We start from the raw sequence: 27,287 nt of genomic DNA on the forward strand, positions 1-27,287 counted from the left end.
GGTAGCGTTGTATTCCTTAGCTATATCTTAACTTTCTAACAGTTGCTTCTCATCTGGAATTCTGATAAGTTTAATTTCTTCAAATTATTTTTTTTCTGTATACTACATTTAATTTATCAGAAATTATTCTCTTTTCTACATCAAAATATTTCTCCTTCAGTTAGTCTTCTTTTCCTGATTTTACAAGTTTTTATTTTGTTTTTTTTAAATCACTATATTTTGTTGCTATTCATATCTCAGTAATATATTTTGTCACCAAAGTTCCTATCTTGTCTATTCCCATTATTGTGTTTAATTTTTTCCGTTTATAATTTTTCCATTTATTTTTTACTATTTCTGATTTTTTAAATTATTTTCTAAACCTGATCTTATAGTTTGCTCTAATTTTGAATTCAGATCATTATTTTTTTAATTTGCCTTATCTCATTTCTTTTTTCAGTTTACTTTTAATTTTTAGTGTAAATTTCAGTATAACTGTTTTATAGTTAGTTACTTTTATATATAACCATCGTAAAATAATTTTATAAATAGCTTATTAATTTATCATTGAATTTGAATACTGCATTCAGTAAAGAGCATTAACTTTAGTCATACATATGGGAACTGCTTGGTCAGTTGTTATTTCCTTATCCATGTATTTTTGTTACAGTGGAAGGTGCTTGTGCTGAAGCTAGTTTTACTGTGAAAGAATGTCTACGGCTTATTCTTAAGTATCCTCGTCCTGCTGATTTGAATCTGCTCTCATTCCTTCAATACTGTGAAAAACTTAACTGCAGTGATCTTGTGGAACTAAATATTCTGAAACATTACTTGAAAAAATAATTTTCATCAGTCTGTTAATAGAGTTTTTTAATTTTATAAAAATTATAATATGATATGAGCTCTATTTAAATTGTGTATTATATTATGCAAGCCAGTCAGGGCTCACCTAACCATCTAGCTAAGGGAATAAAGCCAGGGTCAGCTCTGAGGTTTGCCTGGACTACTGGGGCCCAGGCAAACCCCAATGCTGACTCAGGGGCTTCCTGGGGCCACAGGGGGTTGTTCTATCCCAGGTCTGCAGAGCTCACTTCTGTCTTGCCAGAGGACTCCATCCCTAGACCCCCATAGAGTTTGTTACCTGATGATTGTGAGAATAATACTGATAAATACAATTAAATTATACAGGCTTTATAGAACCTGAAAAAGAAGCTAAATTACAAAAGACAGAATAATAGTAAATAAAGTACACACACACCTTTGACAATGAAAAATTCAACTTATTTCTATTGCCATGGTGATGGGGGCTAGGTCCTCGGTGTATGGCTTAAAATCTTCCCTGGGATAACATGAGTATATACTGCAAATTTTAAAGCAATTAGTCAGTTGCTTGATTCTCGCCTGATGCAAGAACAAACAAACAGATAAACTTTCAGCTTTACATATAAGATTATTTAAATTACTGATAATTCTAATTATTCAAATTGCAGTTATGACTTATAAACTGTTATTACGTTTTCCTTTTATTAATAATATAAACTACTGTACATTTTTGTCAGTTTCTGTTATATTAAAATAAGTAAAAAAAAAATTTTGTAATGAAAACCCTTTTATCTGCATTACAGTAGAGTTTCAGTTATTTTAGTATTGGTTACCAAAAGATATGTTAAATATTACTGCCTAGTAATCTCAAGTGTTTCCATAGGGGTAAATGACAGATAATACATAACTATATATTGAGTTTATTTAATGTTTAAATTTAAGCTAGAAATTCCAGTTGAACATGTGAGATCTGGTTGAAAGGAAACTTGTCTCTGAATTAAATTTTGTGTAAAATTAGTAAAAACAGCCATCAAAACAGAAATGATTAAGATTGTGTATAGTTCTTTATTAAGAACTGTGTTTAAGTGTCATAAAGAGTGCAAAGAAGCTATTAATCATAAGATAATATGTCATGAAAAATATTAATAATGGTAAAAAATCATTAACACAATCAAACCAGATGAAATAACTGAAAAAGATAAAACAAATTAAATAATTCACAAAAACAAGGAAAAAGGATAAAAAACGGATAGCTGAATGTTTTGGTAACTTTTTCATAAATGTAAGAAGAGACTTAACTAATAAAATACCTACATCAAAATATAAATGCAAGGGCCTAGGGGTGGGGAAATCAATGTATTTGATTCCCACAAATTCTAATGAAGTAGCAAATATAACACAGAATCTGAAAACACAAAAAGCTCCAGGAGCCGATGGAGTTAAATGATGTACTAAAAACTGTAAATTCTGTTTCTGAACCTATTGCTGAATTAGTAAATGAAATGTTTGAATGCCCAAAAGCTTTTAGCTCAAATTATCTCCATTCAATAAATGGAGATGAATAACAAAAAATAGCTTACTTCAGACTGATTTTATTATTATCCAGTATGTCTATATTTGTTCATTTGGCGAAGGCTTTGATACTCTAAATCATTTGTTTTCAAAGTGGGTGATAACACCCCCTTGTGGGCGCTGGAGGCCTTTAGTGGGGTAGGCCCACAGAAAATTGGCGGCGTTCAGGCAGTCTAACAAGGTGATGGCTGATTAAAAAAAAGGCAAAAATGATGTTTTCCTGATATTTCAAAATAAAATTAAATACCTACTACTACAAAAAATTAAAGGGACACTTATTTTTTAAGATTAAAATTGATTGTATTCAAACTACTTTAACTTTGCAACCAAGAGGCTTACAGAGATGAACAAAAAAAATTATTAAAGCTTGATTACTTTACTTTTTGACAGTATAATTCAGATTTCAAAAATCAAATTCAAAAAATAAATTTGTGAAAAGATAAGTTTTAGAAATTTGAAAGTTTTTCTTCGTGTTTGATCGAGTGCATGGGGGAAATAGAATTTTTTCAGTAAACTGCATTAAAATTGTTTAAGAGCTTAAGATTAGCTTTAATTTCTCTTTTTGAATGTCGTACAGTTTTTTGAACCGAAATATTCCAAAGAAAAGGCCACTTTTGTCAATAATGTATCTCCTGATTCTAAGCAACATATTGATATAAATAAATACAGAAATTAAAGGGTTTTGTTTTAGCTTTAATGACAAATTGTGATATCTTTAATGTAGCATTGCAGTTTTTGGCTTGTGTTCATTTTGTGCAGAGGTATTGAAATCTTTGAAGATTGAGACTGCAACATGTATCAACCACTTTCAGCTTAACTCAAGATCATATTACAGTCTGTCATTACAGATTTCAATATCTCAGTATTAAAGACCTCACAATTTGTCATCAAAGCTAGATCAAAATCCTAATTTCCATATTTATTTGTATCAATACGTTGCTTAGATCAGGCGATATGCAGCACTTGAAAGTAGAATATTTTGGTTCAGAAAAATCGTACAGACATACAAAAAGAGAAATTAAAACTAAAGTCTTAAGCTTTCAAAGATTTTATTGCAGTTTACTGAAACAATTTTGTTTCCTCATGTACTCGATCAAACACGAAGAAAAACTTTTAAATTTTTAAAACTTTTCTCCTCAAACATAAATGACACATACCTAAATACAGATCAAGGGGAATGTTCTTTCCTTTGCAGATGATACTGCAGTCATTTACTGGAACATTTTGTTAAATAAAGCAAGTTCTGATTTTCCTCAATAGTAATTTGCAAAAAATCAGTAACTGTGAAAAAACATGATGTAATAAATCAGAAAAGTATTTAAAAATTGATTTTCTAATCAGAGATTCCCCTCTCAGGAACAGTATCAATCAGCTCAATTATAAAGTATTAAAACAAATTTTGTAACCTCACAGTCAAAACTGTAATCAAAAACAAATAAATAGAAATTGTATGTCATGAACATGCACTAAGGTGTAACAATCAATATCTGTTTAACATACCTGAAATAGCCAAAGAAATTTGCAAGAGGAGCAAATATATATATATATATATATATATATATATATATATATATAAAATATATTTTATATATATATATATATATAAAAATATATAGAGGCTTAAGCTGTGTAAATCAGTTAACAGCACAAATAAGGAAAAATTTTAAAGAATAAGAAATAAATGGTTAAAAAAGTACCTGAAAAACAATTAAAAGAAATATAGGAGTAAAACCAAAAGTCAGTGAACTGACTTTTGTCAGTAAAACTGAATAGAGGAAGTATTGATTTATTTTAACTATAAGTTTGGAAATAAGCTCATAGTTTTAAGTAAATATTATATTTTAATTTTATCTATTACATTTTTATAATGTAGGAGGCAGACAAGTGCAAATAAACGCTTATGTTTTTATAAATTATAATGTATACATGTAACTTATTCCAAACAAATAAATCCCAAGGGTAAGAAAATTATCACAGAGACCAAAAAAGGCACACAAAAGTTGTTCAGACACATAGGTGATGTTAACAGCCTTTTTTTTATATCAAAGTCATTTTTCAATGAGGTCTTACCTTCAGGGCAGAAAGTCAATCACTACTATTATTAGAAGTCGGATGTCTCCACGAAAATGTGAGGAAGAGATCTGAACGTTGACGTGACAAAATTCCAGCTCACTGCCGCTGCTAGTTTTATACAAAAAAGTTTAATCAGTATCACCTCTCACCTACCACACTCGCCCATTCTAGCCACTACTATTTTATTTCCAGATTAAAATTGCTGTAAAAGGATAGAGATGAAAGTCAAAAACATCCATAAAAGAAAATTTACAGAACACCCTAAAATTTATTGCAAAAGAGTGTTCCAGAGCTCCTTCTCAAAATGGAAGGGATATTAAAAAAATGGGAAGGATACTATTATAATGTGATATAAAATATAAAGGATATCCTGTCTAAATATGTTATAATCTATATAAATATGTGATAATCTATATACTAAATAAACATATATTGAACAGATTAACAGTGAATTTATTTAAAGATATAAATGATCCAGTGCCATAAAGGTTCAGAATAATTAAAGGTGCAATAAGGCATACTTATCTGAACGCTAGCAGACACTTTAAATAAATTTTTTTTACACTTTAAATATTATTCATTTATTTAATTCAATCACTCACTTGTGACATCACAATACTGTACTACCTTACATACATATTGTACATACTGTACTGCCTTCTTTGCAGATGTCCAGTGGCTGTCGCATCGTGGCTTATGCCGATGATGGGTTGCTGCTGGTTGAGGCAACCCGCGTGCTGAGATAAAACTCAGAGCAACACAGGCATGTAAAGTACTAAGGTTGTGGAGTCTTTAGCATAAGATGGTTTTCAGTGGAGAAAACCACTATGATGTTTCCTAAAGGTTGTCTAGCTGCAACCCGTCACTTGCGGTTCATGATGGATGGCCTTCCGATTAGGCATGTCACCATTCAGAAATATCTGGGTGTCATCCTTGATGAGAGGCTTCAATTCAGGAAGCACCTTCAGTTTGTCGCAAGGAAGGCTATAGATGCCTTCCTTGGTGTCCGTAGTCATCCACCCAGATTGGGGATTGAATTATTGTACCATGTGTATTCTTTACAAAGGAGTCTATGGGGCCATAATGTTGTATGCTGCACCTGTCTGGGCTCATCGTTTAGAATTCCAATGTTATAGAGGCATTTTATTGCAAGCCCAGAGTCTTTTATTGTTAACTGTTGGAGGCTACAGGACTGTCTTGAGAGAGACAGTCTCTGTGATCACCGGCATAAAACCCCTTGATATTCTAGCTAAAGTATGTTTCTAAGAAGGAAGGTCTTACTTCTGGATGTTTGTGACAGATTGTCCGGACTGTAGGGTTGATGACACTGTGGACTGTGTCCTTTATGTTTATCTTGGTATGAGGCTGAACATACCAGAGTTGTTAGGGAGCTCGAGAGAGTAAATTCTTTTATTGATCTGTGAGTAAACTGGAAGACTCACAGAGAATGGACTATCGTGACTGGCTCTGGCTTCCTCTGTTTCCACGCCCTGAGGGGGTATAAGTAGTGTAGCACCCTGGGTGGTTAGGGATCGCCTGGATAGTTGATTGGCTAGAGGTATGTGTGTTGGCATTGTGCCACAGGTAGTTAGAAATTGTGGTGATTATTACTATTGTTAGCTGTTGGTGGAACGACGACTGCAATGCCGAGGGTATGGGTGACCGTGCAGCCATGAGGTTAGTGTCATTTTGACGAGAGCAATTTTTAATAAACAAACATCACTGTCGGTGGGATGGCAACTGCCAGAGCATAGACTCCTATGCAGCTGTGAGGTGTAGCAGCATCTCGACGATGGTAGTAAGTAAAGTGAATATCACGTGGGACTCTGCAATGGAGCTGAGTGGGAGTAGGTCTGTCCACCTCTCCCTTGTAGACCAGACCAGAGTTCAATTAACCAAATCAGGGGTATGAACTGAAGTTGAGTTCACTAAGGGACTAGGATTAAATTCCATTGTTGAGCAACATTTTTGATGGTATGTTATTAATTCATTTGCACTGAATGACAAGACATTTACACAAAATAGGCTGTATAAAGAGGGCAACGATGTAGGACATTCAAGATGTCTGGACAAGGCCTGCAGCAAAGGCAAAAGTTGAGTTATAAATCACTGATGCAAATGTCTACTGAGGTATTTACATTGGTAGCATCCCAACAAGGCCTGCCTTATTACTATGAGATGTAAAAAGTTAGAAGGCGAAAGATGACTACTGTTAAAAGCCCATCTGGGCTAGGAACAGGGGGGTGGTGACTGGAAGCGTCACAAGGTGGATGTCTTCCCCTACAGGGTTGGGATGTACTGCCTTCTATGTTTCAAAATTATTACTATACTTAGGAGTAGGGTGCAATTTAGCAAAAAAAATTTTACACAAGTTTTTTTTAGTAACTTCACAAAAATATTTTTTAAAAAAGCGACAAAATCACCCCTTGTACTGACTGCCATATATAACTCTTCAAAATTAAAACCATTTTTAGGAGTGGGGGTGAAATTTAGCAAAAAATTTCTTTACAAAAGTTTTTTATTAATATTTAAAAAATATATAAACTTAATTATGCAAAATGTGGAGACAATTTTGTTTTCCCCTGACCTTTTGAATTGAAAATTTAATATCATCAATGCCCCTACTATAGAAATATTATAGCCAAGTTTGGTGAAAATTGGTCCAGTAGTTCTGGAGATATAAGGCAATTAACACGCCAACATACATACGTATGAACATTTTGTCGCAGAAATTTCAATGCTATTTTTTTCAGTTTCTAGGGTTCTTAAGGGATTCTGTGAAAACCAAATATGCCCAATGCCATTTTTTGGTTTTCTGGGGTTTTAGGGGTCAATTCGTCAAGATTCAGTGAAAAGTGGATGTGCCCACAATTTTGACCGATCATACGTTTCCTTCTATATAGCTATAGCTGCTATGTAGACAGGAAAATAATATTTAGAACATTTTTACAAGCCCGATTTTTATTCATTGCAAAAATTAAAATGTTTTAATGAACGAAAGTAAACCGAAATATTACAGAAATACTTTGTAAAATTGTTTCACCATGCAGTGCAATAAAACAGTGTGAAACACACACAACTTGATAAATCTTGATGTTCAATCAAATAATACTAATAGTTGTTCCATCATAAAATTTTTTTACTAAATTTATGGCATCACTTATGAAATAGTCTTACAAAATATTATATATGTATGATAAAACCACCACAACTAAAGAACACAGCAAGTCATACCAAGAGCTGAACTCGTACAGAAGAAAATTTCATTGTTGAATTACTCATTGCGTGACCCTCTGACATGTCTGGCTTGACATGAAATGACATCATTCGACTGTTATGCATCAAATATAGGTCTACAGCATGCTTCACAATATAAATCAGATGTGAATAAGGAAATATACAGACGTACTAACTTATTTGTATTGTTTGTTCCATGAATGATGAAACAAATAAATTTAAGGGGTTGTAACATGATGGGTTGTTTCAGAATACATATTCAGATACAGCATATACAATACTATATAGAACACCTATTCCCTTTTCAGTTCCAAATTTTATGTTGACCAGTGTAATACAACGTATTAATATTCAGAATTCTCACTAATGCAGTACTCCATAGCCTATTATATTTCATGAACTGCAACTGTCAAAGAATTCAATATGGTTGAAAAATTCCATCTGCATCAACTTAATAATTCTCTATAAATTCCATGTATTTTTCTAAATTTTTATTTATGATTTTTATATCTTTTACCATGATCATATAAATCAGATCAGTTTACTTACAAATATCCAAACTGATTGAACTTAATTTTAACATATTTAGGAAGGTAAAAAAAACACTTCTTTTTGTTGCAATTGAACCACTTTTGCAACAAGAAATTTTTACAATATTACTAGACGGTCCCCAAAGGGATTAAAAAAAAACCAATCAGTAATTTTAAACAACATTTTCAAAACACTAGAGTATATAAACAAATTATCAAATATATATGAACATTTATTGTATGGGACTTTCAGAGAATGCTAGCATTTGGTTAACTGTTGGCAGGAATAAGGACCAACCAGCACATCCCCTAAGAACACATTACACCTAATGACAATTTTGAAAAATAAAGGATTTTGGGCACTTGTTGCAGCACACCATGGACATTAAGCCATTGGCATTACCTCACCCTGGATGCTCATTGAAGTATCAGAACATTTATTAAAGCATAAACATACAACAACCAATATAAGTAATAAAGAATAATGTTAAAGAGCTAGAACAGTTAGAAAAATATTACATGCATAGATTTAAGAAGAAATTCAAACTTGCAAATACAGAAATATCTTATCAGGATTACAAAACTTGGACAAGTATATTAAGAAGGAAATTGTGTAATTTTACTGCCTACACTGATTAAAAGTTTCTTATACTAAATAAGCTAGTTATCATTGCATTTAAAAAGTACAGTCGACAAAATGAGTACTAGTTTTATTTAAATGACAGATTAATTTTTTAATAGACAACAGTAGGAGACTTAAAGATGGTGATTCCTTCAAATTTTGTTTATATAAACAAGCATAAGAATTATCTTATTATTAATTTAGTAGATTTATATATTTTATTTTAATAAATACAATAATGACATGAAGGCGACAGAAGTTTAAGATTTTGGAGATACCTCCAAAACAACTTTTTCTGTATAAACAGAAAATATTTTATAAAATGAATATACATATATATATATATATATATATATATATATATATATATATATATAAAGGTAAATAAAAGATTATCTGCAATGCAGTTGTATTTGGAGTTATGCTGACAGTTGTCATCCAATCTTGCATCACTAAGCAAGAATATTGTACAATTAATGCTTTTAAGGTTAGTTGAGTTAGGGCTGGCATAATGATAACAATATGTCTGCTTCAATTTATGCTTATCCCAAAGAACAATGTAGTTATTTTTTATCATCAGAAAGTGTATGAAGCAGAGAAATTCACTGAAGACTCAGCAGGAACAGTGTTCAGTTGCAATACTGTCTACAAATGGATTGAATAATTTTTAAAAAAATTTGTAATAGCAATACTCATGATGAAAGAGTTAAATACTCATTTACAACCAAAAATTTTTGAAGTCTCAGATAAGAATTTTTAAGAAAAATATAAGTAGGGAATATTTGCTAAGTTGTAGAACAGGAAATGATGAAATATGTTGCAGGACGGAATACCACTGTTGCTAAGTTTACACATTAACAAATCCCAACCATTTATCAGATCATCAAAAAAAATAAGTAGCTGTAGACCATTCACTAACAGAATATGAGTCACTGATTAGAAAAGGTATTGATATATTTTGCAAGTTATGTAGGGACTGAAAGAATGATGCTTGTATTATTTTTTATGGGCAAACAAAACCAGAAGGAAGCTTAAGACAAAAGAATATCACACTACAGCTTTATTAAATAGTTTCAGTTTGTAGAAATGCACAAAAATAAAATGTGATTTAGTAAATGTACAGTAAGCTTAACAATATTATTAAACATTTTCAATTATTTCAGGCATATGTATCCCTTAGTTCTCAACAACTGCAGTGTGTGAATCAAGTTCCTACACATTTTTATCTATTTACAAGCAGAGGAGAGTTGATTTACGCCAATCGGAGAATGCTCCTGCAGCTAGGTAATTATTCAGTAGTATATAAACTTTAAAGAATTCATAGATTAATTGTTGAAGCCTTGTATTCATATTATTTGCATGCATATAGTTGAAACTTATTTCTTTGTATGTCTATTAACAGAAGTAGTTAGTAAAAAAGGAATGATGGGCATATAATTTTCTGAATGAATTGTATTGTTTTAATTCTATGAGGGTTATTCAAATATAAACTGGAATTTTGCGCGGACTGAGGATGAGCAGTGAATGTGGTGGGACGTTGCATGTAGTTAGTTGGAAATGTGTGGAGGGGAGCAACCACCAGCCATCCGTTTCCATAATTCACATTCCCGTGACTGTAGCAGGAAGTACCATTGTCTATTGCACAATGAATTATTATCAGATTTTTGGCAATGAAGGTGTCAAATCCTCTGAAATTTTGACTTTGCTGCTTATCAGAACAAACGAACGCTGGCAACTGATTCGCAATGCCCTCCTTCATAACACATGGTGCTTACAGCAGCCCAGATTAGTGATAAACTCACTAAAATTCATTTAACAACCCACCACACAGTCCAACTTATCATAGCATGATTTTCACATGTTTGGTTTGCTGAAAGAAGCTTTAGAAGGGGAAGATTCAAAGACAATGCTGCAGTCGAGCATTATGTGCACAATTGGTTTTTGGGGCAGCCATCTTGTTTTTTTTTATGAAGGGATCAAAAAACTACTTATCTGATGGAGAAAATGTATTTCTGATGAAGGAAACTATGTAGAAAATTAAAGTAATTATTTGTAATTTTATTTAATGTCAATAAAGCTATGTAAACAAATTTCAGTTTATATTTGAATGACCCTCATGTTGCACATATCAGTTGGAAATCCATTAGTCTTACGTAAAATTTATTCCTATGCCAAAGCAACAAAAATTCCAGGTTCATGCCTGGTTATACACAGAGTACAACGTATGATTATAGCTGGGTTAAGATATCCTAATTGAATATTTCATCAAGAAGCATACTTTGTAGATCCAAATGTCTGCTTTTTCCAGTAAACGATTTTTTTTTGTTTAAAGTAACAAGAAATTTTATTTGTCATAGAGTATTTCCTTTTTGACTGTTAATAACAAATGTACATGAATAAATCCAAGTAAATATAAATAAATATATAAGACCCATATTTAGAAAAAAATTATTAATGTAATTACAATGCATGTAAACAGAATTACTTTTAAATTTAATAACAATTTATACTTAAAAAGTAACAGTTTAATAAAATACACACTGTACATTTTGAAAGCTATGTCATTAATATTCATATAACAACCAAGTAAAATTGAAACCAATATATATAGAAAGTCTTGGCCACCATTTCTTGTTCTTTCAATTATACAAAATTAAGTAACTGTACTTCATCATAAAAAATAAACATACCCCACTACGATCAACAAAGCCACGATACAACCAACATATAATAAAGAAAAATGATATTATGATTAATACATAAAAAAAAACAATTTGTGGAGAAAATTGACATTAGTTACTTTTATAAATATTTATTTTAAAAAAAACATTACTGCCCATAAATGAGGTTTCGAAAAAAAAAATGTTAAGCTACAATTAAGGCTGGAGAAGATATTAAAAATATATGTTTACACTTTGGCACGTAAAGAGTAAAATTTCACAATAAATTCAAAAAGGAAATTTTAAGTAAAAATTCATGAATAATTTATAAATTTAAATGTAATTATGGACATATTGATAAAAAATTGTTAACAAATATTTTGATAAGATTTATAGTACATTGCATTCTACAATGTACAATATATACTATGAATTTTTATTAATTGAATTGTTTTGTTTTAAACTTTCTTTTTTTCAATTTGTTCAATATTCAAATACATATAAAGTCTTTCAATTTTGTGGGCACATTTATAATTATCTATCTCTTATCTGTGAATACATGTGTAGTGTTATAAAATAATGGAAAATAAGAAAAAGTGTTGGTTTCAATGAGAAAAGGTTTAGCCAAATATTTTCCATTAATCAAGCAGAAAAATAAGAAAAGTGGAAGACTTTTGTTTAAAAAAGGTGGCCAAATTTGTTATAACAATACTTCAATTATTTTTTTCTTTTGATATACTATATAAGTAAACTACTTAATTTGGCCATATGATTACCTAATATTACAAGTTTAACTTTAAATTTTAAATAATCTAATAAACTAAATGAGGTTCAAAGTTTTTGAATACTGTAACTGTACATAACAAGTGGTAACTTCTGGTTAATACAGACTTTTGCATCCATACATGGTCCCAGATGTCAGGTTTTTATTGGATATTTAACTAACTGATTTTATAACTTTAATTAGATTACCTTCACAGTACTTATGTTTTCTGTTGTTTCTAATAGATTAAAATGACAACTTTTTTTTACAATAGCTGTTATTGGATAAACTATTTTATTATTGTCTGTTTGTTTAAACAATAAAACAATTATTTAAAGGTGTTTTAACTGAGTGACTAAATTCTAAAACTGGTCAAAAAATCTAATTTACAGGATACAAACTTACCAAGTTCTACATTTGTTTTATATCATTTCAGTAATGAATTATTTTTCTGAAGATATATTGAAATAAAGAAGTGATCTTGAAAATACAACTTTTAGGTTCAGACTATCACACAACTTTTAAGTTCAAACCACTGTCATGGTGATTATTAAGGGCACTGTTTTTTTTTAACATTTTTTTCATTAAAATATGGGCTGGTAGTTTCCTCTGATTTACGTTTACTACTTCCTTTTTCACCTTGAATTAATTTACGAAAAGTTAAATTGATTCTAACTCTAGTTATATTCTTTCTGCGAGGTATACAATGTGTCCAATATTTGTTAGAAGGATTGTTCATAAGTAACAAATCACCATGACCCAATGGTAAAATATGAGTTTTGCATTTTGCTCTATAACTAGTAAATGATTTCTGATGACACTTCAAAACAAAATCCCTAGTTTCACCAAATGACAATGAGGCGATTGGTGTATCAGGATCGAGTTCTAACTCGTCATCTCTGTGTTCACCCATGCAGTCGTTTCCATCACGGTACCTACAAAAAAAAAAAAACAAATTATTAAAACCATTAGTAATTACACATTCTTATTAAACCAAGAAATAGATAATATCTAAATTATAAATACAATAAAAATTAGAAACTGAAGAAAAACTACTACACTCTAAAAGCCCACTGATCGATTACATGAATCACAGTAACAGTTTTAATAGCAGTATTATCAAAATAATATATCAGAAACTGTAAGACAAATTGAGAAATAAATATTTTTCTTTTACAGAGTCAATTTGGAAAACACAGGATATCAAAACATATTGATATTCAAACTATAAAACTTAATTGAACTGCCTGACGTAATAGTTTCTGAATCCATACATTTTCTAAAGAATATCTGAGAACACAAATAACGATAATTTTTTTCTTAATAATTATCTACAAGGAACTGTATGATGCTCATGACAATTGGTGAAAACAATTATCCAAAACTAGTAATTTTTTTATAAATTAACAAAAAAAATTTCCCATGTGCAAGAGCATCAAGGAGTGTAATAAGGAAAATTCCTTGACACTCCAGTAAGGTTATGTGTGTACAATTGACTGAATGTGCTTCAATAAAAATAAAAAATTAATTTGGTTCTGTTTATTACAAAAACAGTTAATAGTTTTAGAAAAAGGAATTTTTAAAACTTGTACATGCACACTCTTATCACCAATAATACAATTTTAAATATAGTGTCTATAGAGTAATCCCATACAGAACATAATTTCAAATACTCACTAAATTCAGTGAATTTGAAAATACGTTTTGTTTATATATATTATGATTAACTATTTCCAAATAACCATATCATAACATAATTCCTCATTTTTTATTTCCCTTACATAACGTGTCTTCCCATAACATTTATGTTACTAGACACATTTATGATCTTTAAATACAGACAAGATAATGATTCTTGAATGAAATTAAATACTAAACAGAGATAACATGTATTTATAACTATTATGTGTCAAGTGTTTGAATTCTTAAACTTTATTCAACAATACACATTTGATATTACATCTGCAACAAGAACTATAAATCACTGACATAACTCATCATCGGAATCAATCACTTCAGAAACAGAGGAGGGTCTCGTTTAGATCATATGTGATCTTTTTACAAGTCTTACAAATGATTTCAATGATTTTTTTAAATAATTTCTTGAGAAAATTGTGACAGTTCTATAGTTAGTTTCTTCTAGATAATGGGGCAGGTTTTTAATGAAAAAGTTACATTTTCACAAAGAGAATTAGAAACAATTTTTTAAATGTTTTGTCATCTCTATTTAATATTGGAGTATTTTAGTGTAAATGACATATACCTGAAGAAATTCTGATATTCAAAGTATTTTTTTATGCAAAACTTCCAGATAACTGGTTGGAGAAAATCTTATTTTTGTATTCCCTTTTCTTACTTTTATTGAGCACAGGCTTCTTACTTTTTGTGTTTATTGCAAATTATTTTTTTACATGCAGGTGATGTTTTCTTGGCCCATCCGTATTTTAAATCAAAGTAAAAAGTTTTCTAAATAAACTATAAAAAAATTAAATAAATTTTAAAAGCATAATAAAAAATGGCATCCTACTGTTCAACTCTTGAAATTTTTACATTTTGAATTTGGCACCGAATGAAAAAAGAAACTATCGTTGACATAATAACCCTTAATTTAGTGCAGTTTTAATTTAAAGGCCTGAATAGTATCATTTTTACTTTTTAGTGTGTTTTTCCGAGTCTGTTAAATTTTTTTTTTTTAATTAATTTCATTTAGCTAAAATCTTTATTTGTGTAAGGGTCTATGAGCATATACTTTGTCTTTTACAACTCCCCTCATGAAGAAATCACATTCTGTTATGTCACATGACCTAGCTGGCTATTCTAATTCTTTGCTGACCAATCCACTTTGGAAAATAGGGAATTTCATCCAGTCTTATCAAAGTGTGATGATACTCTATCTTTTTGTTTAATAAAAGATAGTGTTCAAAATGATAACTATCAGATCGAGTAAAACAACATCCTGGAACATGTCTTAAATTAAGTTCTCTGATTATTATATTATATACCTCCTCTATGAATCATGAGACCTTGCCGTTGGTGAGGGGGCTTGAGTGCTCAGGGATACAGAGTAGCTGGACCGAAGGTGCAACCATATCGGAGAGGTATCTGTTGAGAGCCAGACTAAGGAATGATTCCTGAAAGAGGGCAGCAGCTCTTTCAGTAGTTGTTAGGGGCGTGAGTCAGGACGACTTAAACGGCCGTATCAACATCACTCAGTCCTCTGAGTACTGCGCAGCTGAAAGCAATGGAAAACTACAGCTGCTTTTTTTTTTCCAAGAAAATGTGGCTCTGCATTTTCACATAACAATAATGGAGGCGCCTTCCTTGGTAAAATATTCCGGAGGTAAAATAGTCCCCCGTTCGGATCTCCGGGTGGGGACTACTAAGGAAGGGGTCACCAGAAAATTAAAAAATAACATTCTACGAGTCGGAGCGTGGAATGTTAGAAGCTTAAAAAAGGTTGGTAGGCTAGAAAATTTAAAAAGGGAAATGGATAGGGTGAATGTGGATATAGTAGGAATTAGTGAGGTTCGGTGGGAAGAGGAAGGCGACTTTTGGTCAGGTGATTTTAGAGTAATTAACTCAGCGTCAAATAATGGGCAGGCAGGAGTAGGTTTCGTGATGAACAAGAAGATAGGGAGGAGAGTGGAGTATTTCAAAACGCATAGCGATAGAATCATTGTAATAAGGATAAAATCAAAACCTAAACCGACAACGATTGTTAACGTTTATATGCCTACAAGCGCCCATGATGATGATGAGGTAGAGTGTGTATACGAAGAGATTGATGAAGCAATTAAACACGTAAAAGGAGATGAAAATTTAATAATAGTTGGAGATTGGAATGCAAGCATTGGAAAAGGCAAGGAAGGAAATATAGTGGGTGAATACGGGCTGGGCAAAAGGAATGAAAGAGGGGACCGACTTATAGAATTTTGCACGAAGTATAATTTAGTAATTGCCAACACCCGATTTAAAAATCATAATAGAAGAATATACACTTGGAAAAAGCCAGGCGATACTGGAAGGTATCAGATAGATTATATCATGGTTAAGCAAAGATTTAGAAATCAACTCGTTGACTGCAAAACTTACCCTGGAGCAGACATTGATAGCGACCATAATTTGGTGATAATGAAATGTAGATTGGGGTTTAAAAACCTGAAGAAAAGGTGTCAGATGAATCGGTGGAATTTAGAGAAGCTTGAGGAAGAGGAGGTAAAGAAGATTTTTGAGGAGGACATCGCAAGAGGTCTGAGTAAAAAAGATAAGGTAGAAAATGTAGAAGAAGAATGGGAGAATGTTAAAAAGGAAATTCTTAAATCAGCAGAAGCAAACTTAGGCGGAATAAAGAGAACCGGTAGAAAACCTTGGGTTTCAGACGATATATTGCAGCTGATGGATGAACGTAGAAAATATAAGAATGCTAGTGATGAAGAAAGTAAAAGGAACTATCGGCAATTAAGAAATGCTATAAACAGGAAGTGCAAACTGGGGAAAGAAGAGTGGATTAAAGAAAAGTGTTCAGAAGTGGAAAGAGAAATGAACATTGGTAAAATAGACGGAGCATACAGGAAAGTTAAGGAAAATTTTGGGGTACATAAATTAAAATCTAATAATGTGTTAAACAAAGATGGTACACCAATATATAATACAAAAGGTAAAGTCGATAGATGGGTGGAATATATTGAAGAGTTATACGGAGGAAATGAATTAGAAAATGGTGTTATAGAGGAAGAAGAGAAAGTTGAGGAGGATGAAATGGGAGAAACAATACTGAGATCTGAATTTAAGAGAGCATTAAAAGATTTAAATGGCAGAAAGGCTCCTGGAATAGACGGAATACCTGTAGAATTACTGCGCAGTGCAGGTGAGGAAGCGATTGATAGATTATACAAACTGGTGTGTAATATTTATGAAAATGGGGAATTTCCATCAGACTTCAAAAAAAGTGTTATAGTTATGATACCAAAGAAAGCAGGGGCAGATAAATGTGAAGAATACAGAACAATTAGTTTAACTAGTCATGCATCAAAAATCTTAACTAGAATTTTATACAGAAGAATTGAGAGGAGAGTGGAAGAAGTGTTAGGAGAAGACCAATTTGGTTTCAGGAAAAGTATAGGGACAAGGGAAGCAATTTTAGGCCTCAGATTAATAGTAGAAGGAAGATTAAAGAAAAACAAACCAACATACTTGGCGTTTATAGACCTAGAAAAGGCTTCGATAACGTAGACTGGAATAAAATGTTCAGCATTTTAAAAAAATTAGGGTTCAAATACAGAGATAGAAGAACAATTGCTAACATGTACAGGAACCAAACAGCAACAATAACAATTGAAGAACATAAGAAAGAAGCCCTAATAAGAAAGGGAGTCCGACAAGGATGTTCCCTATCTCCGTTACTTTTTAATCTTTACATGGAACTAGCAGTTAATGATGTTAAAGAACAATTTAGATTCGGAGTAACAGTACAAGGTGAAAAGATAAAGATGCTACGATTTGCTGATGATATAGTAATTCTAGCCGAGAGTAAAAAGGATTTAGAAGAAACAATGAACGGCATAGATGAAGTCCTACGCAAAAACTATCGCATGAAAATAAACAAGAACAAAACAAAAGTAATGAAATGTAGTAGAAATAACAAAGATGGACCACTGAATGTGAAAATAGGAGGAGAAAAGATTATGGAGGTAGAAGAATTTTGTTATTTGGGAAGTAAAATTACTAAAGATGGACGAAGCAGGAGCGATATAAAATGCCGAATAGCACAAGCTAAACGAGCCTTCAGTAAGAAATATAATTTGTTTACATCAAAAATGAATTTAAATGTCAGGAAAAGATTTTTGAAAGTGTATGTTTGGAGTGTCGCTTTATATGGAAGTGAAACTTGGACGATCGGAGTATCTGAGAAGAAAAGTTTAGAAGCTTTTGAAATGTGGTGCTATAGGAGAATGTTAAAAATCAGATGGGTGGATAAAGTGACAAATGAAGAGGTATTGCGGCAAATAGATGAAGAAAGTAGCATTTGGAAAAATATAGTTAAAAGAAGAAACAGACTTATAGGCCACATACTAAGGCATCCTGGAATAGTCTCTTTAATATTGGAAGGACAGGTAGAAGGGAAAAATTGTGTAGGCAGGCCACGTTTGGAGTATGTAAAACAAATTGTTGGGGATGTAGGATGTAGAGGGTATACTGAAATGAAACGACTAGCACTAGATAGGGAATCTTGGAGAGCTGCATCAAACCAGTCAAATGACTGAAGACAAAAAAAAAAAAAAAAAGATTATTATAGTGTTTAAGATATAAGAACCAATAATTCCACAGCACCAAATTCCAGTCCAAACTGTAACAACTGTTAAATTTTATTCTTCCTGAATGATTTGATGAGATTAGTTTCACAATTCATTCAACTGGATGGTTGATATCCATTAAAAATATACCCTCATCTGTCCACAATCTGTTTAACTACATAACTACTTCATGACAAATTAAAAGTTTATACAATTTTAAATGTCAATCTAAATCATCTTCATGAAGAGCTAAATAAATGCGGTTTATAAGATCTTAAATTTAATTGCTTTAGAATTTTATGGTAACTCCTAGCAGTCATTTTAGATTGGAAACTCCCTTTAAACTATGATTTGTGGTAATTAGGCTTTCTAATTTGCTTGAGATACAAAATGTAAATTTCCTACATTATCACCAACTTTTGGCCTTCCAGAATATGGAAGATTAGTAACTGAACCTATCTATTCAAACCTTTTATTTAAATTATAGTCATTACTATGTCACGATGACATAGTAACCTCAAGAAAATTATTTATAAAAGCCAGATTAAATTCACTTGCACTTTTTCACATTTCCACCATTTTTCTAAAGGAAACACATTCTTTTAGGACTAATCTTTGATTTACTGAAACAACAAATAACAGTAAAAACAAAAAATGAATTGTTTACACTCTCCTGAACTGATCTTAGTTTACACTATACAAATAGGATATAAACTATTTTGAACCAAATAAAAACAGGCTGGCCAAATAACCTTACCCCACCCTGTATGCAAGTATAAAAAAATTAATTTTAGAAATTTAAGACAAAATTTCTGTCAATACTTAAGACAAAACCGTTTTTGATCTGTAAAAATATTTACAATTTGAAACTAGATATCATATGTCGGAAATTATGTTTTGCTTCTGCCACACAACTACTGTCGATCTGGTACAACTTCTACTGCACAGTTGCAGATTAAGACATTCTTGAAGAGAATTAATGGCTAAATAAAATGCTTAAGAACAATAAAAGTAATATTTGATTTACCAAAATCTACATTTTGAGATTCACCATGTTCAGTGATAAATAGTTAGAAGGAAATTTTTAATACATTGATCATACATAGACTAGACATAGAGAATAACCATCCGATTGAAGATCATAAAGAATATAGAAGAACTTAGAGAATAGCCAACCGTGTGTTACAATATAATTGTACTTTGGGGTTTTGTGTCACCCCTCTTTGTGTTAACATTGGTGTTTTTTTTTTCATTTATTATTATGAATCCAAATAGTAGTAAGTTTGAAAGTTTTGTGGAAGGTGAATTGAATGAATATCAGTGATGGTAATGACAGTTGTGATGAAGATGTTTTAGAAGTCCAATCTGATAGAGAAGATGAAATTTCATGTTTTAGTGATGAGGACAATATTCCAACACCTTGTGGTGCATCAATATTAGGAAAGATGGATATAGCTGGAGTATTGGTCTGCTACTTCGAAGCCGTATTCCTAAAAAAAACACAGTTGTTCATCTACCTGGAAATGTTGGTAAAGCAAAAAATATTACAACTGAAAAAAAAGCTTGAAATGTTTTGCTTCCAGGTCAGATAATAAGTTCCATAGTAAATTAAACAAATAATGAAATTAGAAAACAGAAAAAACATTACGCTAGAGTACAGTGATATATTGGAGAGACTAATGAAAACAAAATTTATGCATTAATCCATCTACTGTACATTGTTGGGTCATTAAAATGTGGTGGTCTTAGTACAAGTGAAATATGGCCATGTCAGTTTGGTAATCCTATATTTCATTACATTATGACTGAAACTCATTTTCAGTTTTTGATAAACTGTTTACATTTTGATGATAAGGAAACTCTAAACAAATACAATAATTTTGCTCCATTCAGATCAATTTGGGAAAGTTTTGTGTCATACTGTAAAGCCAATTATTCACCATATGAATATTGCACGGCGGATGAGATGCTTCTTGGTTTTCGCTGTAACTGTAAATTTAGGTTTTATATGAGATCAAATCCTGATAAATATGGTTTAAAAATTTTCAGTTTGTGTGATTCAAAGACATTCTATATGACTGATGCTTTGCCTTATGTAGATAAAAATCATCCAACTGAAAAATCAACACCAGCCAAAGTTGTTCAAGAATTAACTATGTGTATTAGTGGCTCTGGTGGCAACATTACCATGGACAATTATTTTACTAGTGTACCATAGCAGAAGAAATACTAAATCATAATATAACTGTTGTTGGTACATTACGAGGTAATAAAAGGCAGATTCCACGATTTTTTTTTACTGTCTAGAAAGACAGATCTTCAAAATTTGCTTTTGATCAGCAGAAAACTATAGTTTCTTATTGCTCAAAAAAAGGAAAAGCTGTAATACTGCTATCAATTTTTTCATTCTGACAAAACTATGATTGAACCAAGTGGAAAACCAGAAATAGTTAACTTTTACAACGAAACAAAAACTGGAGTTGATCTCATGATTGACTAGTTCATACCTACACTATTTCTCGAAAAACTAGAAGATGGCAATTGAGATACTTTTGTGGTATGCTAGACACTGCTGGTGTGAATTCTAAAATTCTATTTCAATCAGGTCATCATGTTAAAAGAACAACATTTTTGAAAAAGCTTGGCAAGCAACTGGCTTATGAATATGTGAAAGAATGGCTAAACTCTATCGATGGAACTGAAGTCAAGTATAATGAAGTCACTCGGTATCAAAGAAAACGTAGAAGTTTCAGAAACAAGAGGAAAACAAGGAAGATGTTCAATTTGCCCAAGAAATAAAAGATATGAAGACAAAATCGTTCTGTTTCAAATGTAAAAATAAAGTCTATGCTGAACATAAAAGAAATGTTTGTATTAAATGCTAAAAATAATAATTTTTTTCAGTATCAAATGAGAATTATTAGGTTATATGTATTTTAAATAATAGGTAAGTTTTAAAAATCAATAATTTTATTAGTAAAGTACAGTTTTTTTTTTAATAATTTGGGAACTTAACTTTATTAAATACTTCTGGGGTGCTCATGCATCCCAGGACGCATGATGCATCCCACTTTGCATACATATGTGTCAACTTTGCCTTTGCATTCCAGGATTAAGTTAAGTCCAGAGTAAATTTAAATGAATTTCAGTTCAAATTTACCTAGGTTTAAGATTAAGTTAGGTTATTGCAGAATACATTATTTTCAAACTAAATAATTGGTTACGACATATAATTAAGGAATCAGCCAATCTAATATTTAAGGTAAATTAAACAATGTTAGTGAGTGTTAGGTTATATCTGTATTGTACAAAGTTCAGTACATAGAATCATTAGTTACCTAACCTAACTAATGTCAACTGAATTTCACTTAAAACCAAGATAATTACTCTGAAAATAATATATTGTGCACTTGTGCACTACTGAATTATGACATTTTTGGTTAACTCGGGTGAAAGGCATTTCTGACAATAAATTTCAGTTGTAACAAATAACTTAGGTCCTAAATAAGGTATAATCTAAATTTCATCAAAATTGTAGTCGAATCCTTAATTGTAAATAAATACCCATCTTTATGTACAATAATACCAAATTGATAGAAAAACTACAACTTATGTGAGCATCTCCATTTATACACAATTACATATTTTTTTTGTCCAATATTTAAAATGTACTACAAGTTAGCAGAGATGGATACTTTACAGGTGATATAAAATTTAGGTAATTATAAAAACTTTACACATTTAACTAGTGGTATCTATTTCTCAAACAGCTATCACAGTAACTTATTAATAAATTTATCTCATTTCTAAAACTGAAATGCTTTTTTAGACTTGAAAACACGGGTTTATTTTTGCTATATATGATTGGCACAATTAGATTTTTGTTTATTGTATTTATATATACTTGTAAATGTGTGTTCCCCAGAACACTTTTTCAAGTTTCTATTTGTCATTTCTATGTAGAATTTTTTTTATAGTTTTTCGGCCCATTGCATTATATTTTACTGAGACCTGTTTTATTGTAAACATTAGAATTAGATTTATTGTTACTAATTTATTTCATATTTTTTCTTTAAAATTCACTTCAAGTATACTAGTAAGATTAATAGGCCAATGATCACATATAAATTTGGCAAGTATTTTGTCTGACAGTTGATGATAGCTATTTAAAACTATAAACAAATTTATATATCAAACCAAACAAATTTTATAAATAAAAAATATTTGAGTAGCACAGTTCAAAACATTTTCAATCATTCAAGCGACCATCTTCTGTGACTGGTACTGCTGTTCTTAACCTGGTGTCGGCTGACGTTACGGCTGGTGGTTTTTGAAGTAGGCAGACAAATACTTAAATTGTGGTGAAAATGTGTAAGTGTATTCTGCTATAAAGTGTAGTCTGTGATGTATTTTTTCTTTATTAATATTTGTTTGCATTATCTAGTGTTGCTTTGGTACAATAAATTGGCATTGTCTTCGTCATAAATAACCAATACACCCTGAATGCAAACAGGTCAGACTCATGAATTATGACATAAAAAAAAACTAAACAAACAGAAAAAATAGCATATACCTCATAAGCAAAATAAAAACATAATAATCCAAACATTACCATCGTTTGGCACAAAAAGCTGAAACTAGCTTCCCAGTAATAGAAGTCTTCTTCATTGTTAAAAACAAATTTGATTTTATAAAAATAAAACTTTGTCAATACCTGATGAGTTAATTTGTTTTTACTAACTTTTTCATAACTCACAGTAATGCAAGGCAAAACAAAATCATGCGTCATGGCTAGTTCAATTTAATCTAATAAAAATTTTTCAAATTTTGATATACAGTAAATAGTTCAATACTGGTCCTCAAATTTTTTGGGTTGAAGCGATGTGCCGACTTCTAATCCTAAATCATCTTAAACTTGTAAAAATATTTCTCTACAAACAGCCATAGATTTCAAAGAAATAAAGGCATTATAAATTAAGAGCTTGAATCGGCAAAATAAATTTTATAGTTCCATTGGAAAGAAAGGAAAAAAATAAGTTAAAGGATCTTTGATATCATGAAAAAAGTGTAATCTGTATTGAAATCACATTACTAGATGAAGATACAGGCAGTATTTCAGTTTATTAAAAAAGAAATCAATGGAACAGCAAAATAGATACAAAAAGAAGTCAGATAATGAGCAGTCCCTTAATACATTCTGAATATTCCTTTAAATTTTGCAACTAGCTGAAAATTTTATAGTTACAGAACATAAAGGATTTACACAAATCAAAGAGATGTTCTAAAAAGAATTTCAGGCACATATGTTCAAAAATTTTGCATGAATGTATCATTTAGTAAACAGCAGATAAAAACATAAGATGAAATGAAATATTATGATATAACTCATAATTATTAAAAAATATCATTGTAGTAAGAAAAACAATACTTTACTTGTTGACAAGAACAAAGTTATAATAATGTCCAGTGACTTCCATCAAAGTATTGCGTAACTGCTTGACAGAATCAGGCCATGGTAATGCAGGAATAGCATTCCCAGAATATTTATATTTCAGTCCTTCATCACCAAATGCAACCTAAAATAAAAAATAAGGTTAACTATAGGCATATTATGAAATAATATGATTCTTTTTTTTAACATCTGGGACCACCATTAGGTATTACTTTAGAAGATGAGATGAATAAGTTTTTTTGTGAAAATGTCATGCCTGACCGGAACCTGTGACCTTCGGATGAAAGGCCGAGATGCTACCACTCGCACCATGGAAGCTAGCATAATATGATTCTTAAAGACAGTTCTCAATCCACCAACAAAATTTTATAATTATTCCTAAAAAAAAATTATATGCATATTAAACATTAATCAGTCAACAGCACTTCCTTCTGTGGCTTCATCTAGAGCCTTTGATCATACTGCTGTAATACAGATTTATTTCTATAATCAGAAAGTGACAGATGACTTAAAGCTATAACTAACTTTCTGACACTATTTTGATTAACTGGGGGCCCTCTGTTTATCCATCATTATAGTGAATCACCCTTACTCACCATTTGTCCATAATGAATATTACAAGTATTCCTTGTACAGTAGCCAAGCAAAAAATTCCATAAACTTTAAAACTGAGCAGCTGTATTAAGGCCCAACTTTACAATATAAAAATAAGTAACAGGAATTAGCTCCTTAAAAAAATGCTGTGCATAACTGAATGTGGTACATAGGAAAATAATTTGGTGAGATGTGTAATAATATAAGCAAAGTGTACTTTGCTTATATAAAGCTCAGGGTAGTAAGACTATACTTGTCTTGTAAAGTCATAAACAATAAAATAGGCGATTACAAAACAGCAAAGTAATTGCAGCTTAATACAAATCAATATTATGAAGTACTGTTTATATATAGTAAATCTGGATGTTTAATTTGAAATTTGAGCAGAAATCTAACACAGACAACAGATAAATTTTGATAAGCACAAAAGCATTAATTTTTTATGATTACAACTTCCAATCAAATTCTGGAATAAGTTTAAACACTGAATTTGTCATTCAATTCAAAAGAACTGAACAAACAAAATACATTGAATGATGTGATTTAATCCTGACTAAAACCAAAAAAATAACAAAATGTTTTGAATTAAAAAAATAAAAATACTTTTATTGCAACCATACTGTTGTTCAAGAAACTGTTAATTAACTGATCAATTTTACTCAACTTAATTGTTGAAGAAAAGAAATAGTTTATATTAAGCAGATAAGGATTTTACAGTACTTGCTGACGAGGAATTGGATGCCACTTTCCGAAAACTTTAACAGTTGCCAAAGAACCTGTGAAGTATTTGAATTCCGATTCAAACTTCTGTAGAAGATCACTCGCTACCGTTTCAGGAATAAATTTTTCAGCATAATCAATGTTTAAGTTAGTATCAGTAATTTGTTTCCACTTTATTTTGTTTTTATTGATATCGCTCAGAGACATCGTAAACTGAAACTCACATGTACACGGCATAAACAATCAACTCGCGTGTGTAGATCTGTATACACTCTTGAATATCGGTACATTGCAAGAACTAATCGATATCGTATGAATATTTCGAAATATACTACAACGAAAGGAAGTTGGAAAATATCGAACAAATGTATGATAATAATAGTCGATTTTAAAGGCCTCACCTTCTGTTTTGATAAAACCCCAAAAAAATGAAGAATATTTTGTCAAAACAAGAGTTATGAAAGTGAAATTAATTATCGCAACAACATTACATCCTTCTGAAGTCTCATAAACGACTTCACTGTTCTGAAGAAGGTAACTTATACTGGTATTAAGATTTGTTTATGAAACATAAAATAAAGGTACTTAGAATCAATCACCTGTCGAAAAAGCATTACGCTCTGTAGAAGTCACTACCATCAGCGAGGAATTGGGAACACATCACGTTAAAAATTTCCTCTGATGAAGTTGCACCGAAGTTGTCATTATTACGCGGTTTTGGAAGAACATATTTAGGATGTAATGCTTTTGCAATAACTAATTAAACCACATTTATCCATTTCTGATTATCATAACATATATTTAATAAAAATTCCAGGTGAACTCAGTAAACCTTAAGTTAGGTTCCAGCCCGTCAGTATCTTGTCTTCTGAACAATATCTTAAGTCGACTAGTCCTACTTCAACGTTGTTCTGGTGGGGTCGCTCAAGCATACTTATTATATAACTTTGAAAGCTGCCTGAAACGTTCAAACTGTGACTGAAATAGTGTACATAAATCAACAGGTTTCATGATCAATTACAAACACTAAAAATAATTAAAGAATGAAACATTTGTGAACAGTATTAGATGTGATCATTGGCAGAGGAATAAAAGTTATTACTTCCAAATGTATCTGTGGATATAAATTAAGAAATTGAAACATTCCCTAACTCCTATGTAGAAATAATTTTTTCTGTTTAGGAGACAATTTCAAATGTATAAGTTTATTTATAGACACGTGTTAGTAATCATGCTAACCATAATTTTATAATTGTAATTTGAAGTAGAAAATTATGCTAAAGAGATAAGCCGAAAATATATATAAAATATTTCAATTAGAAATGGTCTGTAAAAAATTGCAGATCAATCTGTAAAAAACTGCTTACTGTAAAGTAAGCAATTTTTGACCATCTAAACTGCAATGTCTCCTATAAATATTCAGAGAATTAGATGGAAGATACCTTAGGAAATGTAAGTCACTGTGACAGTAGGAGAGTTCCCATTGCAAGACTATCTGTCAAAGAATGGGTTCTACACTAACACAAGAGAAAGTTATTCTAATGCAAAGATAACTTTAGTAACAAAAGCCAGTTTTCCTGCAGTAAAAAATGAAGTAATTGATAATGAGGAGAGTATTTTGTCAAAAAAGGAAGTAGAGAACATACTTTAAATATAACTCCATTGGTGTTCCAGTTGCAAGTACTTATGAAATGCAATTTATCAGTTTCAGTAAGACTAGTAGACAATTTGACAAATTACTAGAGCATCTGTTATCAGAGAAGCCTTATTCAAGAGGTACTTTAAAGTCTATAACAATTTGAAAGAACACAAACATGAGAGTGTTTTGAACAATCCCAAGAGAATTTTACGAGAATAAAACTGTCTTTTCATTTACTTAAAAGGAAACAAAGTACGTGAATTAACAGTGAAAGTGACAAATTAAATTGTTTATCTTCAGGTTAATGTTGATGGTAAAGAATACCTCACAA

The 27,287-nt window shown here is 31.0% G+C and overlaps 2 protein-coding genes across 3 annotated transcripts in view; one reads left to right on the top strand and one right to left on the bottom strand.

The window, feature by feature from the left end:
* rod (kinetochore component rough deal) overlaps window positions 1-3,899 on the top strand; it is a 134,828-nt gene extending 130,929 nt beyond the window's left edge. Inside the window, exon 39 of the mRNA XM_075363717.1 lies at window positions 650-3,899. Coding sequence (XP_075219832.1) covers window positions 650-822 — 173 coding nt within the window. The 3' untranslated portion in view covers window positions 823-3,899. The remainder of the gene's footprint in view (window positions 1-649) is intronic.
* LOC142323665 (DNA oxidative demethylase ALKBH2-like) lies at window positions 690-25,578 on the bottom strand. 2 transcript variants are annotated; one of them, XR_012756148.1, is made up of 5 exons: window positions 25,318-25,578; window positions 23,985-24,127; window positions 12,664-13,193; window positions 4,444-4,648; window positions 690-798 (listed from the first exon to the last, which is right to left on the bottom strand). XR_012756148.1 is itself a non-coding variant. In XM_075363720.1 (3 exons), the coding sequence occupies exons 1-3, from the start codon at window positions 25,552-25,554 to the stop codon at window positions 12,809-12,811; spliced, it is 765 nt and encodes a 254-aa protein (XP_075219835.1). In that variant the 5' UTR covers window positions 25,555-25,578; the 3' UTR covers window positions 11,442-12,808. The 2 variants fall into 2 exon arrangements, 1 of the variants encoding a protein (XP_075219835.1); XM_075363720.1 differs by lacking the exons at window positions 690-798; window positions 4,444-4,648 and having other exon boundaries at window positions 11,442-13,193.
* Between the last annotated feature and the right edge of the window lie 1,709 nt (window positions 25,579-27,287).

The sequence above is a fragment of the Lycorma delicatula genome, chromosome 4, assembly GCF_047948215.1.
Source record: "Lycorma delicatula isolate Av1 chromosome 4, ASM4794821v1, whole genome shotgun sequence".
In the NCBI taxonomy this organism is placed as follows: Eukaryota; Metazoa; Arthropoda; class Insecta; order Hemiptera; family Fulgoridae; genus Lycorma; species Lycorma delicatula.

What these genes read in the sequence shown, in the direction of transcription:
- LOC142323665 (XM_075363720.1), bottom strand. Translation starts at nt 25,554, where the DNA reads ATGCCGTGTACATGTGAGTTTCAGTTTACGATGTCTCTGAGCGATATC. An exon ending in ATCCAATTCCTCGTCAGCAA is followed by an intron (nt 24,128 to 25,317) that starts GTACTGTAAAAT and finishes TTTTTATTTTAG; the next exon opens with GTTGCATTTGGTGATGAAGG. An exon ending in AACTTTGTTCTTGTCAACAA is followed by an intron (nt 13,194 to 23,984) that starts GTAAAGTATTGT and finishes TTTTTTTTGTAG; the next exon opens with GTACCGTGATGGAAACGACT.